At 42.1% G+C, this 20481-nt stretch overlaps 1 protein-coding gene across 1 annotated transcript in view; it reads right to left on the bottom strand.

Moving 5' to 3' along the window:
* The window catches only part of slc6a4b (solute carrier family 6 member 4b), a 74532-nt gene that overhangs the window by 35813 nt on the left and 18238 nt on the right, over positions 1-20481 (bottom strand). The window contains exons 6-8 of the mRNA XM_063034548.1: positions 10586-10689; positions 3375-3502; positions 814-926 (exon numbers count right to left, since the gene is read on the bottom strand). Of these exons, the coding sequence (XP_062890618.1) occupies positions 814-926; positions 3375-3502; positions 10586-10689 (345 nt within the window). The remainder of the gene's footprint in view (positions 1-813; positions 927-3374; positions 3503-10585; positions 10690-20481) is intronic.

Raw genomic sequence — 20481 nt, 5'->3', positions numbered from 1 at the left:
AAGAAACAATACACTCAACAAAACTGAGGAACACACACAAAATGCTGGAGGAACTCAGCAGGCCAGGTAGCCTCTATGGTAAAGTGTACAGTCGATGTTTCAGGCCGAGACCCTTTGGCAGTACTCTTTTCCGTAGATGCTGCCTGGCCTGCTGAGTTCATCCAGCATTTTGTGTGTGTTCCTTGGATTTCCAGCATCTGCGGATTTTCGCTTGTTTGTGACTTAATAAAACTGGATTGATTTCTGGAAATGGAGTTTGCACATTTCCTTTCTTTCCTTCTTAACCTGTTGTTATATAAATTGATTCCTTCATGATCCATGAATATTGGGTAGGCTGTAATGCCTCTCTCAGATAATCTTCAAATGTTATTTTTTATGTTGACAGACACTTTGATAATTCCAACACAACAGCTGCGTTTACATCTAACCTGACTTCAACACAAGTTTTGAGAAATGTTACGCAAAAACAGAAAATATTGGCAAAACTCTGCAGGTCAGGCAGCATCTGTGGAAAGAGAAGCAATGAACATATCAGTCTCTGGAAAGAAAGAGAGGGAATCGAATGGGTTTATGTAGAGAAGGTGGAGGAGGGATGTGTAGGGCGACGGGTGTGTTTGGGATAGGATGAGGCAAAATAGCTTAATGGGGACTGTTTCTCTTCTCACATATGCTGCCTGACTTCCTAAGCTTTCCCAGGATAATCTGTTTTCCACCTTTGTCTTCATTCTGTGAAATATTGTTTCTTGAATTGGAATTAATTTTGTGTAATGATGATGCGCTGATGGTAGATGTTTTACTTAAGGTTTTACTTGCCGTACTATCCAAGCCCAGAGTTATCACCATAAGAAAGAAGAGAATTGCCCAGAAGGGAGAGCCGTCCATGTTAGCAATCGCTTCAGGATAGGTTATAAACAGGAGACCAGAACCTGCACAGACAAAATAACATAAATTATTAATATTTTAACAGTGGTTCCTAACCACCGGGCCGCAAACCATGTGCTACCGGGCCGTGAGGAAACGATACGAGTCAGCTGCACCTTTCCTCATTCCCTGTCACGCACTGTTGAACTTGAACACAGGGTTGCCAACTGTCCCGTATTTGCCGGGACATCCCGTATATTGGGCTAAATTGGTTCGTCCCGTATTTCCCGTACTAAGGTAGAGCGTTCCTATGAAACCTTTCGTGCCGAAATGGCGTGAAGCGAAGAAGCAAATACCATTAATTTATATGGGGAAAAGTTTTTGAGCGTTCCCAGACCCAAAATATAACCTACCAAATCATACCAAATAACACATAAAACCAAAAATAACACTAACATATAGTAAAAACAGGAATAATATGATAAGTACACAACCTATATAAAGTAGAAATAATGTATGTATAGTGTAGTCGGGAAGATTAAGCCAAAACCGATTTGTGGGAAAAAAAATCAGCACGTACGCGCATGCACACATCACATATGCGCACGTCACGCATGCGCACGCAGGTGCCCGTGCAAGGCTTCATGGTCATGGTAGTCTTTCCTGGGGTAAACACAAGAGTCCCGGGATTTGACTGCTAATTTTGTCCCTTATTTGGGAGTGAGAAAGTTGGCAACCCTAACTGTAAAAGACATGTTGAGGTGAGTTTAACCCCACTTCAACACCCCGCTGCCCCCCCCCCCGGTCAGCCGGTCCGCAAGAATATTGTTAATATTAAACCGGTCTGCGGTGCAAAAAAGGTTGGGGATCCCTGTTTTATAAAGATAAAAAAATCCGAAGGATTGAAAGTACATTTATTATCTATGTATGTATGCAGTATACAACCCTGAGATTAATTTTCGCCACAGACAGCCACAAAACAAACCATGCAATCCGTTCAAAGAAAAACATCAACCCCCCTGCGCAAACAAATCATGCAAACGGCAACAAGACATCAACAACTGCCCCCCCACACAAAAAACAAATCGCAGAAATTGCAACAAAAAAGTCACCCAAAATAGAGAATACATTGTTGTGCGCAAGATTCTAAAGTACCGTACTGAATGAGAATGTTATTCTCATGTTGAATTTGCATCTAACCCATGGGCAGAAGAGAAATGGAATGCAGTGGATGGAAGAGAGTATTGGTGAATGAGGAGGCACGGTCAAGGGTAAGTGCTTGTGCTTACACGTAGGAAAAGAGAGAAACTTGAAGCAAGCAGTGGGTAGGGGAGATTAGTCTGGGAGAGTAGAAATGGGATGGGCAAAATGTTTCAATGTGAAAGGGGGGAGCAGAGAAAGCATGAAAGTTTGGATTTGGAAGAGTAGCATTAGTTGGAAGGGCAGGATTGGGCTGGAACAGGAAACTAAGGTTAAGAAGTACAAGTCTGGAGTTGAGAGCCTCTGAAAGAAGTTGAGTGGAGTATGTTGCCTCTGTGAGTTGGGTACACTGGATATTTTGTAACCAGACATTGACAGAATGAATGTATGGGAGAGACTTTTGAGGTTACTTAACAGAACTGATGGTATAGTTCTGTTTAAAGGGCAAATTTTTAACTTGTGTGGTGGGGTGGAGATACATCTCTACCAAAGGAGGTGTAAAGCACGGCTTTTCCTCTGTTAGCCTGCAGGTCACCCTTGGGCAAGGTGTAGCACCTGCTTAGCCCCGATCATGGTCACGTGAAGCCATGGGAGCAGATGGTGGATGGTCGTATGAGCAGCTGGAGCATTTAACAAGTCCTGGTTATGTGACCACTGATGCCAGGCAGACAATCTCTGAAGATAATTGCTGGGGTCACCTGACTCGTAAAGACACTGCCCAGAAGGCAATGGCAAACCACTTCTGTAGAAAACTTTGACAAGAGCAATGATGGTCATTGACCATGATCACCCACATCACACAACGTGGCACATAATGATGATGATGAATTTTTAACTATGGGCTGTTTATCTAAAGCAGGTTACAGTGTCAATTGGAAACTCGTTGGATGCTCTCGTAATTAGAGCCTGGAGTGTTTTAACTCACGGGTTCAGTTAAATGAACAAAGCACATCATCAGAGTTTAGAAAGAACATAACAAAGTTGTCCGGAACAAGAATCTACCATTGGCATGAATACAGTTTCCATCTCTGCTCCAAGTTCCTTGTTGGTTCAAAGTTCAAAGTCAACTTATTATCAAAGTACATACACGTCACCTTATACAACCCTGATAAGGATTCTTCTATGATAGATTAAGGTAGGGGTTCCCAACCTGGGATGCATGGATCTCGTGGTTAATGGTGGGGGTCCATGGCATTAAAAAAAAGGTTCGGAACCCCTAGTTTAATGGAAGTGCTACTTTTGCAACTTTTTTTTCATGATTTCAACTATTGGTGGAGATGATCTTTGTTAAGGAATAAATCAAGCTCATATACCTTTGTCTTTTGCCACATCCTCCACCTCAACATTGCGCATCTCTGCCATATATCCCAGCACGGTGAAAATGACAAATCCTGATAGAAAGCTAGTCAGACAGTTTACTGAACAGGTGACAATTGCATCCCTGTAAGGAAAAAAGCACATTGACATATTAATGACATGAAGCTTTTGGTCCTTAGGGTTGGAGGGGGGGGATCATTTTATGAGGCAAAGGTCAAGACTGGTTGATGTGCCAGTCAAAGAAAGTGGGAAGAGTACAGGTAGCTTCCATCCTTTGTTTGCAATGTGCATCTGACAGGCACAGCCAACCAGAAAGCATCACTATGGCTCGGCACAAAGTGTTGGGATATTTCCTCCCATGAGGAAATGACTCTGTTAAAATTCTGATTGACGGAAGACGTAGGGCTGGTTAACCCCTCTGTTATCACAACAATACACAGGATGACAGCCCGTACAAAGAGGCTGTGAGAACTGCTGAGAGGGTCATAGAGGTCTCCCTACCATCCATGGGGAACATTCATCAGGAGCGCTGCATACGCAGGGCCCTTAGTATTATCAAGGATCCCACCCATCCATCCAGCATCCTCTTTCACTTTCTACCATCAGGCAAGAAACTCCTAAAACCTGCATAGAAACAAGAGCAGTCAGGATGGGAAACAGTTTCTTCTCTGCTGCATCGCACTCCAAGTGTCACTGGTTAATCGGTACAATATTTATTCATGCACTTTAGCTTGTTTATCTATGTACAATCCATCTGCAGATTTCATCCTTACTTTCATAAGTTATTGTGTGTTATGCGTACTCCAGTGCTTTACACCCTGGTTCGAAGAAACATTGTCTCATTTGACAGTATACGTGTATATAGTTAAATGACAATGAACTTGACGACTTGAAACCTACGAACATATCAAGACTTGTGGGGACCCAATAACTCATGCTGACAAATATGCAGTTGAACATGAATTTTAGTCAAATACTGAAGAATATTCAATGATTAAAGATGAAAAAGTGCTCCCCAACCACTCTGCATTCAAAGGGATCCACATCCCAGTCCCCAGCCCCGGTGTCCTCGGTTTCTGCTTTCTTGGAATTCTGATGTGTGGCATTAAGTTAGAACAGGGGTTCCCAACCTGGGGTCCATGGACCTCTCAGTTAATGGTAGGGATACATGACATTAAAAAAGGTTTGGGAACCCCTGAGATAAAGGAACAAGAGATGAACCTACAGAGCATTCCTACTCAAATCATCAATTCCCTTACATTTCATGCCATGTTCAGAGGATGGACTTGCGAATTGTCAAACTCTGCCACCAGCTTCCACGGTCCAGGCTGTCCAAACCCACCTAGTGTGGGTGGGTTGGAGTAACGAGGGTGGTCAAGGAATCTATCAGTTCTCAAGACCATCAGATATAGGAGCAGAATTAGGACATTTGGCCTGTTAAGCCTGATCTGCAATTCATCATGGCTGATTCCAATTTTCCTCTCAGCCCCAGTCTCTTGCCTTCTCCCCATATGCCTTCCTGCCTAGACCAATCACGAATCTGTCAACCTCTGCCTTAAATATACATTAAGGCAGCACAGCTGTCTGTGGCAAAGAATTCCACAGATTCACCACTCTCTGGTGAAAGAAATTCCTCCTCATCTCCGTTCTAAAAAGGACACCCCTCTCTTCTGAGGCTGTGTCCTCTGTTCTTAGTCTTACTCACCATAGGAAACATCCTTTCCACATCCACTCTATCAAGGACTTTCACCATCAATAGGTTTCAATGTAGTCATCCCTCATTCTTCTGAATTCTAGTGAGTACAGGCCCAGAGCCATCAAATGTTCTTCATATGACAAGCCATTCTATCCTGGAATCATTTTCATGAACCTCATTTGAACCCTCTCCAGTTTCAGAACATCCTTTCTAAGACAAGGGGCCCAAAACTGCTCACAATACTCCAAGTGAGGCCTCATCAGTGCTTTATAAACTCTCAATATTACATTCTGGTTTTTATATTCTAGTCCTCTTGAAATGAATGCTAACATTGCATTTGCCTTCCTCAACACAGAGTTAACCTGCAAATTAACCTTTTGGAAATCCTGCACAAGGACTCCCAAGTTCCTTTGCACCTGTTTTTTTTTGTATTTTCTCTCTATTTAGAAAATAGCCAACCCTTTCGTTTCTACTAAAGTGCTTGACCATACACTTCCCAATACTGTATTCCATCTACCATTTCTTTGCCTATTCACCTAATCTGTCTAAGTCCTTCTGTAGCCTCTCTACTTCCTCAAAACTACCTGCCCCTCCACCTATCTTCATATCGCCTACAAATTTTGTAACAAAGCCATCAATTCCATCATTCAAATCATTGACATATAATGTAAAAAGAATCAGTCCCAACACAGACCCCTGTGGAACACCACTGGTCACTGGCAGCCAACCAGAAAAGGCTCCTTTCATTCCCACTCTGTCTCCTGACAATTAGCCTGACAATGGTTTCTGTTGTCTTGTTTCCAGCTGAGTAGGTCCGGACGTTTGCCGCTACTCTGAGTTGAGAATTCTGTCTCTTTGTTTCCAGCTAAGTGATTGCCGGCCATTTGCTGCTTCATGAGCTACTCCGTGTCAAAATTCGTACTGTCAGCCATTGGTTGGTTTAGTCGTCTCATTCCCAACTGAGTAGGTCCGGCTGTTTGCCGCAACTCCGAGTTGGGAATTCTGTCTCTTCATGTCTAGCTGAGGATTGCTGGCCATTTGCCACTCCTCTGAGCCAAGATATGAATTGTCTGTTTTTGTTTGGTGTTGTCGTCTCCGTGTTCCAGTTCCAGGCTCCAAATCCAAGTTCAGTCCAGTTCCAGGCTCCGAGTCCAAGTTCAGTCCAGGTCCAGGCTCCGAGTTCCAAGTCAAGTCCAGGTCCTGGTTTCGAGTTCCAAGTTAAGTCCAAGTCCTGGTTTCGAGTTCCAAGTTAAGTCCAAATCTTTGTTCCGAGTTTCTAGTCAAGTCCAAGTCCTGGTTCCGAGTTTCTAGTCAAGTCCAAGTCCTGGTTCCAAGTTCCAAGTTAAGTCCAAGTCTGTCTCCGTGCCTGTGTCCTGCACTTGGGTTCACTTCAGTCGCTCTGTGCAACATTATGGGCTCATAGCTTGTACAGCAGCCTCATGTGTGGCACCTTGTCAAATGCCTTCTGAAAATCCAAGTACACAACATTAACTGATTCTCTTTTGTCTATCCTGTTTGTTAATTCTGCAAAGAATCCTGACAGAGTTGTCCACCGAGATTTTCTCTTGAGGAAACTATGCTGCCACAGCCTATTTTATCATGTGCATCCAAGTATCCTGAGACCTCATCTTTAATAATCGACTCCAACATCTTCCCAGCCACTGAGGTCAGACTAACTGGCCAATAGTTTCCTTTCTTCTGCCTCTCTCCCTTCTTGAAGAGTAGAGTGACATTTGCAATTTTCCAGTCTTCTGGAACCATTCCAGAGTCTAGTGATTCTTGAAATATCATGACTAATCCCTCCATGATCTCTTTGGTCCCTCTTTCAGAACTGTGGGGTGTACACCATCTGGTACAGGTGACTTATCTATCTTCAGACCTTTCAGTTTCCAAGAACTTTCTCTTCAATTATGATAACTTCACACACTTCATGATCCCTGACAGCCAAAACTTCCATCATACTGCTAGTGTCTTCCACCATGAAGACTGGTGCAAAATATTTATTCAGTTCATCTGCTATTTTGTTGCCCCCCCCCCATTACTACCTCTCCAGCATACTTTTTCCTACAGTCTGATATCCACTCTCACCTCTCTTTTACACTTTATGTATCTGAAGAAACTTTCGGTATCTTCTTTAATAGAAGCTTACTTTACTATGGCTTCTTTAATAGATAGATGGCTAGATTACTTTCATATTCCATCTTTACCTTCTTAATGGCAATTTAGTTGCCTACTGTTGCCTTTTAAGTTTCCCAGTCCTCTAACTTCCCACTAATTTTTGTTCTATTATATGCCGTCCGTTCGGCTTTTATGCTGGATTTGACTTCTCTTGTTAGCCATGGATTGTCAACTTTTCTTCAGAATATTTCTTCCTCTTTGGGATGTATATATCCTGTACTTTCCAAATTGCTTTCAGAAATTCCAGCCTTTGCTGCTCTGCTGTCATCCTGCCAGTGTTCTTTTCCAATCAATTCTGGTTAACTCCTCACTTATGCCTCTGTAATTCCCTTTACTCCACTATAATACTGATACCTCTGACTTTAGCTTCTCCTTCTCAAATTTCATGGTGAATTCAATCATATTATGATCATTTACCCCTTAGGGTTCTTTTACCTTAAGCTCTCTAATCAATTCTAGTTCATTGCACAACACCCAGTCCAGAATAGTTGATCCTCCAGTGAGCTCAACCGCGAGCTGCTCTTAAAAAACATCTAGTAGGCACTCTAGAAACTCCCCCTCTTGGGATCCAGCACCAACCTGATTTTCCCAATCTACCTGCATACTCAAGTCTCCCATGACTATCATAACATTGCCCTATTGGCATGCATTTTCTATCTCCTGTTTACCCTTGCAGTTCCTTAGCTATTTCCACAATGATTCAACAACTTTCAAGCCTATGTCACCTCTTTCTAATGATTTGATTTCATTTTTTACTAACAGAGCAACTCTACCCCTTCCGCCTTCCTGTCTGTCCTTTCGATACAATGTGTATCCTTGGACCTTAAACTCCCAGCTACAATCATTCAGCCATGATTCAGTGATGCCTACAACATCATACCTGCCATTCTTTAACTATGCTACAAGTTCATCTACCTTATTCTGTATACAGTGCACATTCAAATATAACACCTTCAGTCCTGTATTCACCCTTTTTGATTTGGTCTGCCTTTTACGTTGCAACTCATGCTGTTGGCTGCAATTTTGCCCGATCAACAGCCTCTCCTCACTACACATTGCCTCTGTTTGTAAACCAGCTACCTCATCTTCAGCTCTATTATCCACCGTTCCTATGATACCTCTTGTATTGAAGTATATGCAGCTCAGGACACTAGTCACACCATGCTCAACCTTTTGATTCCTAACTTTTTCTGAGGTCTAACCAACATCGGTCTCTACAAACTCTCCACTAACTGTCTTGACACTCTCATTCTCCTCCCCTTGCAACTGCAGTTTAAACCCCACCGTGCAGCATTAACAAACCTTCCCACTAGGATATTAGACCTCCAGTTTGGGTGCAAACTGTCCCTTCTGTACAAGTCTCACCTTCCCTGGAAGGGAGCCCTATGATCCAAAAATCTTATGCCCCCCCCCCTTCCTACACCAACTCCTTCGCCATGTATTAAACTGTATAATATTCCCAGTTCTGGCCTCACTAGCATGTGGCACGGGTGGCAATCCTGAGATCACAACCCTGGAGGTTCTGCCCTTTAACTTAGCACTTAACTCCCTGAACTATGCAGAACCTCGTCACTCATCCTACCCATCTCTTTGGTACCTACATGGACCATGGCTCCCGCTCTTCACCCTCCCACTCAAGAATGCTGAGGACTCGATCCAAGATGTCCCAAGCCCTGGCACCCTGGAGGCAACATACCATCTGGGGATCTCGTTCTCACCCACAGAACCTCCTGTCCATTCTCCTATCACCACAGCATGCCTCTTCTTCCCCCTTCCCTTCCGAGTCACAGAAGTAGACTCAAAGCCAGAGACCTGACCACTGGGACTTTCCTCTGTTAGGTTTCCACCATTCCCCTCCTGACGGTATCCAAAGTGATATACCTGTTGTTCTGACAGTATCCAAAGTGATATACCTGTTGTTGAGGGGGATGGCCACAGGGGTACTCACCACTGGCTCCTTAACCCCTTTCCCCTTCCTGACTGTCACCCAGTCTCCTGTGTCCTGCACCTTGGGTGTAACCACCTCTCTATACATCCTGTCTATCACCCCCTCAGCCTCCCGAATGATCCAGAGTTCACCCAGTTCCAGCTTCAATTCCTTAACACGGATTGTTAGAAGCTGCAGCTGGATGCACTTCTTGCAGTTGTAGTCGTCAGGGACACTGGAGGACTCCCTGCCTTCCCACATCCCACAACAGGAGCATTCCACTATCCTGCCTGGCATCTCTACTGTCTTAGCTGAGCAGATAGAAAGAAGGGATGTTAAAAACTTGAGATTTTCTTTCCTTTACTTTCTCTGAGTGAAGCCCTGAGGAACTAAAGCCTCAAGATCACTATTCTGACTCTGTCCACTCAGACGATGGCCACTGCGTTTGTCCCTGGCTTTCTTTAATTTGCTCTTACTAATCAATCCCAAACATCAACTGGTCAATGGTCAAAGCTCTTTTACTCTGTAGCATCTCGCTGCGGACCTGATTGAGGTCTCCTCCTCTCAAAACCTCTGATGTCTGGATTGGCCTCTGGTCAAAGCTTCTCATTCATCCTACCCATGTCATTGGTAACTACATGGACCACGACTTTTTCCTCCTAACCCCAGGCATATTTCTGGCATTAGAAATGAACATTTCCTTTATTTGTGGACTATGAGATCAGCTAATTGAGTACAATTAATGTATTGTATCTCGAACCATCATAATCTTTTTGGAACAATATTGTGCAGCTAATTGCCAAGAGGTTAGGGAATTGAGTAATATTATTTTGAAATTGTCTGAACATTATTATATGGACCATAAGACATTGGAGCAGAATTGGGCCGTTCATCCCATTGAGTCTGCTCCAGCATTTCATTATGGCTGATTAATTTCGGTCTTAATCTCATTCTTCTGCCTTCTCCGCGTAACTTTTTGCGCCCTGACTAATCAAGAATGAATCATTATCCACCTTTAATGCACCCAGTGACCTGGACTCTGCACTCCACAACAAATTCCACAGATTTACCACTCCCTAGCTAAAGAAATTCTTCCTCATCTCTGTTCTAAGTGGACTTCCCTCTACTCTGAGGCTGTGCTTGTGGTCCTAGACACCCCTACCAAAGGAAACATCCTCTTCACATCCATTCTATCTAGTCCTTTCAGCATTTGATAGATTTCATTCCCTCTCCCCCCACCATCCTTTTAAATTCCAGTGAGTACAGAGCCAGAGCCTTCAATCGCTGTTCATATGATAACCCTTTCATTTGTTGAATCATTCTCACGAACCTCCTCTGAACCCTCTCCAATGTCAGCACATCCTTTCTTAAATAAGGGGCCCAAAACACATATTATATAGACCTACCGGTAACAGTTATTGTTGAACTGGTTGTAACTTGCTAAAGCCATGATCACACCAAATCCAGGGCCCATCGAGAAGAAAATCTGTGTAGCTGCATCCACCCAGACCTAAAAAGGAAAAAGAATCAGATTTTACCTCCACAGGTCAAAGAATAGCTGGACTCATATTCAACCTAAAGTCAACCTGGTCTTGGATGAAACTGACTGACTTGTAGAGATTTATGTCATTGCTGGTTTGTGCATTGGGTGTATTGAAATCTCAGCTTTCTTTTGCCAATCAGTAAAGCAGCATACTTTTGTTCAGGAAGCTTTATCACTTCATTTTGCATGTTCCATGTAGATTTAAGGTGTCAGACAACCATGAAAGGGGCTCCCAGCTTAAATAAGGGTGAAGTCTAAAAGTGAAAAGGAAACTTGTATCATTGACCTAATTTTGCTTGAACCATAACTCTCACAAAGGAAGAAACAGTTGCATAAACTCTTTAATCTCCTTCCTTTTCAGCTCAGGCCTGAGGTCTGTGTGTGCTACAGTCTGTGTATTCCTTTCTTTATTAATTTTTTTTATTGATTTAAAAGGAACATAAATACAAACAAGAAGAGAATTATCTCAAATATATATATCAATAACAATACAAACTGAGATTAAGTTAGACATTATCAAAATCATACATATTGTTAAGCATATAAAATATATAATAAAAAAAGAAAACAGCAATTCTCCTCTTATCAGTTCATGAAGAGGAAAGAAAACACATTGAATTTTAAATGAAGAAAAAAACCCACTACATTATATAAAAAAAGAAACAAAAAAAAAGGACTGGGCAGTCCATTCTGAGGATACGACCAAATAAAAATAAAATTTAAAAAAAAAGAAATGACACTGCCCTAAATAAAGGTCACATCAGTCCTGTTCAAAAAAAAAGAAAAAAATTGGAAGAGTAATAAATTGAATTAAATGAAAATATTGAATTAAAGGTTGCCAGTTTTGCTCAAATTTAAAGGATGTATCAAATGTCCGACTTCTTATTTTCTCTAAACTTAAACAGGACATAATGGGGGAAAGCAAATAAAAGACCGTAGGTGGATTAGAATCCTTCCACTTCAATAAAATGGCTCTCCTAGCCAATAAAATTGAAAAGGCTATCATACGTCGAGTGGAACAGGAATGTCTCCTGCTTCCGATGGAATAATCCCAAAAATTGCCATAAGCAAACTAGGTTGTAGTCTGTGTATTCCATGCCTCCTTCCTCATAAACTTTAACCTCCTTGAAACAGACCATATGACACAGGAGTACAATTAGGCTATTTGGCTCATCAAGTTTGCCTCACCATTCAATCATGGTCGATTTATTTTCCCTGTCAATCTCAGTCTTTCGCCATCACTCACTAACCTTTGACACCCTTTTAAAGAACCCATCAAACACTGTTTTAAATATACCCAATAATTTGATATCCACAGCTGTCTGTGGCAATGAATTCCACAGAGTCACCACCAAAGAAATTCCTCCTCATCTTTGTTCTAAACAGACATCATTGTAATTTGAGGTTGCATCCTCTGGACCGAGACTCTCCCCCTATTAAAATACATCCTTTCACATTCACTCTAATTAGGCCTTTCAGTATTCGGCAGGTTTCAATGACATTCCCCCGCACCCCCCACCCTCCGCCCCTCATTCTTCCTAAACTCCAGCCAGTACAGGCCCAGAGCCATCAAGCACGTCTCATGCATTAACCCTTTCATTCCCGGTAACATTCTCATAAACCTCTTCTGGACCCTCCCCAATAACCGACACATTCTTTCTGAGATATGGGAACCGAAACTGCTCGTGATACTTCAAATGTGGTCTGACCAATGCACAACATCCTTGTTTTTATATTCTGGCCCTCTCAAAGTGAATGCTGAAACAAGAAGCAGGGGGCCAATACTGTGGATTCCTTTTTATTTGGCCATCAGTTAATTGGGGCAGCCACTTATTTGGGACAACTTTTAAAGATAAAAAACTAATCAAGAAAATAGCTGGGATTCACTTTGTTTATTTAGGACAATATACCACTTAATTTGGACAGGAGACTGTTGCCAAACAATTTCTAATTAGCATCAGACACATGTGTGGCCGTTAAACACTACACTGTGCTAAGAGCAAACAGTTTTTAAATACCATCAGTTGCATGCGTTTGTATTCAAAATGGAGTGATTTTTGTCACCGCTGATTGGCAAGAAACAAGTATTAAGACAATTCAGAACTGTTTTGCTCACTGTGGTTTCAAGCATTCAAGGCTTGGAGATGCCAGAAACCGCCGGAAGTAAAAATGAAACAATTTCACTACTTCAACATTAGGAACTGCAAAGAATTTGAAGGTATTGACAATCATCTAGAATGTTACAATGAAAACAAAGATTTGGAGGATGCAATCATTGTATGAAGGCAGTCCATCATCTGCACTAGGTGTCTGCACGGATTTTGTTCATTTACAGTCAATCAAAAAAACACAGCAGTGTACACTGGATGAATTCTTCCATCGATAACTTTTAGGAACTAATCCACAGTTTTATAGTACTGTAGTAGTAATTATAGTGTTCTAATTTTTCTGTACTTCATTTACATATATAACTTTTTACTCAGTTAAAATTAGTTTGTTGTTTTTATACTCTTTTAACTTTTTCCATGAACCTTCAACTAATTGGGGCAGCCCTAAATGTACTGGTCCTGATGTGTCCCAATGAACTGGAATCCACTGTATTTACATTAGCCAAATGTATTTCCTTCAGTGAACAGGAGGCCCATATTCATTTGAATTTGGAAAAGAAGTCAAAAAGTTTTCTCACTGACATTGCTGTTATAAGGATTTAGAGGAATCTTTAAAAAAGGATTGCAAGAATGCAACACACATCAAAGTTGCTGGTGAACGCAGCAGGCCAGGCAGCATCTCTGGGAAGAGGTACAGTCAACGTTTCGGGCCAAGACCCTTTGTCCTGATGAAGGGTCTCGGCCCAAAACGTCGACTGTACCTCTTCCTAGAGATGCTGCCTGGCCTGCTGCGTTCACCAGCAACTTTGATGTGTGTTGCTTGAATTTCCAGCATCTGCAGATTTCCTCGTGTTTGCAAGAATGCAAATGACAATTTAAAATGAATAAAGAATATAATGTAGATCCTTTGAAGAAGTACTGAAGTATATCCTTGAAAGTAAATCTGACTACTCTGTAAACTAGTGTTTCCTTACACAAGTTGGTAAGTTTTGGATTGTGATAAAGCAATAAAACATCTGAGACTGAATACCGATTGTGCTTTCACCATCGCCTTCTCTGTGTCTTCTTTCCAAGTAAAAAAACAGGCAAGATATCTTCTGGTAAACTGGTGAATATAAATGAATGGGGAAAAAGGATTTGATGGGCATTTGAGAAAGGACCAGTTGCATGGCTATCAGGAAATGAGGAACGGCGAGTGGAATTAATGAGATCGCTACTTTGGGAGCTGGCAGGGACTAGAGGGACTGAAGGGCCAACTCCTGTGTTGTTATCACATTGATAATCAAACTAAACACCAGCTTTAATGTTCCAGGACAGTCTTTGGACAATTGAGGAAAAGGTATTTAATAATCATTCAGCTCAGTGATCCGTCCCTTCCTGTATCCATTTACTTATCGAGAGACAGCATGGAATGGGCACGTCTGGAGCTTTGAGCCACACCACCCAGCAACCACCGATTTAACTCTATCTTAATCACGGGACAAATTACAATCACCAATTAACCTGCCCGATACATCTTTGGACTGTGGGAAGAAACCGGAGGACCCAGAGAAATCTCACACATTCCATGGGGACGAATAGGTTTATTTCATATGTTTGATTCCATATGCCCAATTCCAAATGCTTCTGAGATATGGAATATCCACAGCAGACATTTCACAGCATTGGAAAAATACCACCGACACTGTCTCCACAAAAACCTCCAAATCCATTGGAAAGGTAAGTGAACCAAAGTCGTTGTAATCTCCCAACATTATCGATGTGAGGCCCTGATTACTCGTTGGGCAAGGCCAACAATAAGCTTCCAAAACAGTCACGCAATTCTGATCTCCAGGAGGAGAGTCCCTTGTGGATTTAACTGGATCTCTGGTCCCATGACTGATCATAGTGGGGAAGGAGCATTCAGGTTGGTACCAAGAACCTTGGGTCTGTGTATAATTCCTGCAAAAAGAATGCACTACCTCACTCTATCAGAACTCCCCATCCCATCGGTTACCTCAGAATTAATGTTCCCGCTAAGGTGTGCGCACGTACTCCTTTTGCTACTGACGCACAAAATAATCTAAACAGCACACAAAAGGTGGTCACCCTCTACCTCATTGGCATGTTAAGTCTATTTCATGATCGTACACAAGCACATTTCCTTTTCTGGTTTCTGGTACGGATGGTGTCGCCAACACGGAGTTTGCGATGATTTGCAGATTTTAGAAATGGCTTATTTATACTGTCTTTATTGAAGAAATTATTCAATGTGCACTTCTTGTTGTCACTGGGCAAAAAGTTGTAAAACACAAGATTTTTGTGCGGTGATCATTACAAATTAGAGAGAACATTGCTCAGAACCCACAAAACTGGGGTAGAAACAAGGTATCCTCATTCTGAGAGACTGCTAAGAAGGTAAAATTATTAACTGATATATAATGATCTGGCAACAGCATAGATATGCTGGATATTTTTACATTAGGAATAGAAAATAAAGAATAATCTCTCATGTTTATAATTAATGACCAGAGATAATCTAAAATAACATTTCCCTCCTTTTTCTCTGTACTTTTCTCTCTCAACTACAAAACTGTTGTTTGTCGCTGCATGATGGTTTTATAATTGTTAACAGGTCTCTAAGGCCAGTCCAGCCAGCATTCTTCAGATGCAAGGCTGAACAGTGAGCGCTAGCAGATTACGGAAAGGCCCTGTAGCTGAACCCAAACCTTTCACGGCTGAGGTTCAGCCCTACACAATTTGTTCAGCTTCTGTTCAGCTCACAAGCAGTTCTGGCTCATGGGTCAAACACAAGAACATTGTCTAATTTTGCAAAGAGATTTTCCAGTCAGGAAGCTTCAAGGGAACTTTCTCCAATTCTTAAGGATCATTGCAACTGCCTCGAGTGGACAGCCAGAGATTATTTCCAAGGCTGAATGTGGCAAATACTCAAGTAGGAATGATTTTAAGGTGATCGGAAGAAAATATAGGGGGGATGTCAGTTATTTTTAAACGGAGAGCGGTGGGTGCATGGAATGCCCTGCCAAGGGTGATAGTAGAGGAAAATACATTAGAAATATGTAAGAGACTCTTAGACAGGCACTTGGATGACAGAAAAATGGAGAACTATGTGGGAGAGAAGGATTAGATTGATCTTAGAGTCGAATTGTTCGTTACGTGCCATGTTGTATGACATGGTTGATCATGGTCTTTCCATGACCATGATTGTTCTTGGAAAATTTTTCTACAGAAGTGGTTTACCATTGCCTTCTTCTGGGCAGTGTCTTTACAAGACAGGCAACCCCAGCCATTATCAGTACTCTTCAGGGATTGTCTGCCTGGCATTAGTGGTCACATAACCAGGACTTGTGATATCCACCACCTGATCCCGTGGCTTCACGTGACCCTGATCAGGGGGCTAAGCAGGTGCTACGCCAGCAGAGGGAAGCAGCACCTTACACTCCCTTTGGTAGAGACGCACCTCCATCCCGTCACTCCAATATTAGACTATGTAGGTTAAAAGGTTAGCACATCATAGTCAATGGGCCTGTACTGTGCTGTAATACTCTGTGTCTATGTCCCTATATCTACACCTTCCAATTCTGATCAATCAATCAGCTATTATTTCCCGATGGATACATCTTCATATTGTCCCATTGCAGGGTTAAGATAGAGTTCAAGTCATGTTCACAAATTAAAATATTTTTGTGGCAGAAATCCAAGAAAATGGAGGGTTTTGGTTCCAAAAAACTTAGAATAAAGTAAAAATAGATGCAATTAACTGGAAATGTTAATTAACTGACACGGAGTTTGTGTTTTAAGCACCTCTATAATTTGTAGACTGTCCAAGGGTGGAAACTCTCAGGTAGCAGTCTTTAATTACAGAAAGCAAGCCTATTATAAAAATGATGCTCACAAAGCAATAGATGCATAAATAAAGGCTCTGGATAAACCAGATGGGTGTTTCAATCTATGATTTACATTTGCAAGGGCTTCTCTCTTGTTCCGTTGGAATAATAAACTCATTTTCCTTTTAGAGGCCCCATTCACCTGGAGATGAGTATTTGTCTGTCGCTAAGGTTGTGGTTAATGGATGCGAGAGCCCAGCTGTCTGCAAGGATGGGGAACATATTAAATGCGTGTGAGGCAAAGAGTAACTATTGCAACAGTTATTCAAGTCACAAGATGATACTTTACAAATACAATCCTATGATTTGGTTTTACTTACTTTTGTCTAAAAATAAAAATATTTGGTCGAAGTGAATACCAATACTGAAGAAGGATGGCAAGGAAAGACAGTGTAAAGATTTTGGTAGTTAATATTTCATAAAAGATGAATTTTTCAGATATTATGAGCAATACTGGGGTTTTAGCAACATCCAGCAAGTTAAATGAATCTCTAGTGAATTAATATTAACTTCAGAAGTGGTCATACTTTCAGTAAACAGAACTGGAAAAAGGAGACAATATTTTTTCACACAGCATTAAGATTAAGCAATATCTTTTGATTTGTTATAAATCTTAGAGTTACAGAAACAGGCTCTTTGGCTCATTCAGTCCTTGCCGAACCATTTAAACTGCCTAGTCCCATTCACGTGCACCTGGACCATAGTCCTCCAAACCTCTGCTATCCGTGTATCTATCCGAACTCTGCTTAAACATTGAAATTGAGCTCACATGCACCACTTGCACTGGCAGCTCATTCCACACCCTGACGACCCTCTGAGTGAAGATGTTCTCCCTCATATGCCCCTTAAACTTTTCACCTTTCATCCTTAGCCCATGACACCTAGTCGTAGTTCCACCCAACCTCAGTGGAAAAAGCCTCTCATAATTTTGTATATCTCTAACAAATCTCCTCTCAATCTTCTATGATCCAAGGAATAAAGTCCTCACCTATTCAATTTTTCCTTATAACTCAGGTTCTTCAGTCCCAGCAACATTCTTGTAAATTTTCTCTGTTTTCTTTCAAACTTATGTACATCTTTCCTGTGGGTAGGTGACCAAAACTGCATTCAATACTCCAAATTAGGCCTCACCAACATCTTATACAACTTCAACATGTACTCCTGTACTCAGTACTTTGATTTATGAAGGCCAAAGGGGCAAGAGCTTTCTTTATGACCCTATCTACCTGTGATGCTACTTTCAATGAATTATGGACCTGTATTCCCAGACCCCTTTGTTTCACTGCACTCCTCAGTGCCCTACTGTTCTCTGTGGAAGAACTACCTTGCTTACCTCTACCAAAGTGCGACACCTTGCACTTGTCTGCATTAAATTCTATCTGCCATTTTTCAGTCCATCTTTCCAGCTGGTCCAGATCCTGCTACAAGTCACGATAGTCTTCCTCATTGTCCACTCCACCCCCAATCTTGGTGTCATCCACAAATTTGCTGATCCAGTTAGCCACATTATCACCCTGATCATCGATATAGATGACAAACAACAACGGACTCAGCACCGATCCCAGTGGCAACAAAGCCTCCAGTCAGAGAGGCTCCCACTCTCCTACTACCACTCTCCGGCCTCTCCCACAACACCACTGTCTTTTTATATAAAGTCGATACAAAGTGGTGTGCAGCTTTCAGGCCCTGTAAAAATTTCCTGCTGAGAAAAATGGTTGGTCCACACAGCTTTAAAAAAATTAGAGGGAATGTTGCAGTTGATCAAAGATTTGGTTAAATTTTAGATTTAAGGGAGCTTATTAAAAGATAAAAGACCAAACAAAACAAGTATATCATGACATCAGCCAGCACGACTTTCTGGCTCTGATCCCAGCATTTCTGGTTTGGACCCCATCCGGGACCATTGCATGGCAGATCACACTGTGAACAACAGGAAGGATACTTCAATAGTACCTCAGAAAAGACAGTCAGTCACCTTCCATTGATTTAATCAGATTACATACACTCAGCCTGACCAGGGCAACCTGGCATCAGGTCCAAGTCCTGAAGGATGGATTCCTGGTGCTACCTGAGGAGCCTACAGTTCCATAGTTCAGGGGTCCCCAACCTTTCTCGCACTGCGGACCGGTTTCATATTGACAATATTCTTGCGGAGCGGCCGACCGGGGTTGGGGGGCTGGTAGGGTTGCCGACGAACAAGAGTAGCAGTCAAGTACGTTGGGTTTACCCCCGAGAAAGACTACAATGGCCATGAAGCCTTGCGCGGGCACCAGTGCGCATACGTGATTTGCACATGCGTGTACGTGCCCATTTTCTTCTACAAATCGTTTTTGGCGATTCTGTTCGGGGGGGTGGTGTTAATCACGAACGTGATATAGGTGATAAGCGACTAATACACTCAATTTTGTTTCTAAAAGGGTTTATCTAATGAATTTAATATTAAACACACAGCGCATATTTTCCTCGCATGAATATAGTGATAAGTCAATTATCAGGGGAGGACAGGGGAGCTTGAAGTAAGTGTTGAACAAACTTCCAGTAGAAGTGGTAGAGGCAGGTTCGGTATTATCATTTAAAGAAAAATTGGATAGGTATATGGACAGGAAAGGAATGGAGGGTTATGGGCTGAGTGCAGGTCGGTGGGACTAGGTGAGAGTCAGCGTTCGGCACAGACTAGAAGGGTTGCGATGGCCTGTTTCCGTGCTGTAATTGTTATATGGTTATATAATTACGTCAATAGCATCATAACATTTCAAGTAACATTTGAATATTAAATGCACAGCACATATTTTCCCTGTATGAACATATAAAATCATTGCAACACACCAATATCACCGAACCAGTGGGAGCCCTGGGCTTGTTTTCCTGCAACAAGACGGTCCTATCGAGGGGTGATGGGAGACAGCGATACTCGAAGGGGGTTTCTTATGTCCAATCTATTCCACAATTTAGTTTTCGTTGCATTCATTGCAGAGATATGTTGGAAATGGAAGCAACGTTTTCAGTGATTTCATGGCTATCTCAGGATATTTAGCCTTGACTTTGATCCAGAATGCCGGCAGAGATGTTATGTCAAATATGCTTTTCAGCCCGCCATCATTTGCAAGATCAAGGAGTTGATCTCCTTCCTGCGCTGAGATGGATGACGCACGGGTAATGACCTCACATGCATTCAAGCTCAACAGTGTGTGACAGGGAATGAGGAAAGGTGCAGCTGATCCCTATCACCAAATCATATCATTTCCTCGCGGCCCGGTAGTGCATGCTTTGCGGACTGGCACCGGTCCACGGCCTGGTGGTTGGGGACCGCTGCCATAGTTGATGCAGGTCATGTTTCCAACATTCCTCCATCTGCATCAAGATCATGAGTACAACATCCGAACGGTCAAGCCTTCTGTCTTCCCTGCTGTGGCATTCTTCACTGTTTTCCAATCAGGTTTGCTTCCTCCAATCCTACTCAACCCATGATATACCTTTAAGGGGTGCAGACTATAACCAGAACAGGCTAGCTTTAATTTGGATTGGTAACTTGCTGAAGTCCCTGCTGGAACAAGCAGTTAATCAACGGTGCTGGTTACATGTAAAGATCGAACTCAAAGTTAGGGTGTTACCTCTACCATAACCAATATTTCTCTGCTGAATATGTGTTTCCAAATCTAACCCATATTCAGTGTCTGTTTAGTTCAAAGTGCAAAGTAAATTTATTATCAAAGTATGTAGGTGTCACCATACGCTACTCCGAGATTCATCTTCTTGCAGACATT

This window comes from Mobula hypostoma, chromosome 27 (genome assembly GCF_963921235.1).
Source record: "Mobula hypostoma chromosome 27, sMobHyp1.1, whole genome shotgun sequence".
NCBI lineage: Eukaryota > Metazoa > Chordata > Chondrichthyes > Myliobatiformes > Myliobatidae > Mobula > Mobula hypostoma.
Note: the sequence above shows the minus strand (reverse complement) of the source record. Positions and strands in the feature narration are given on the sequence as shown.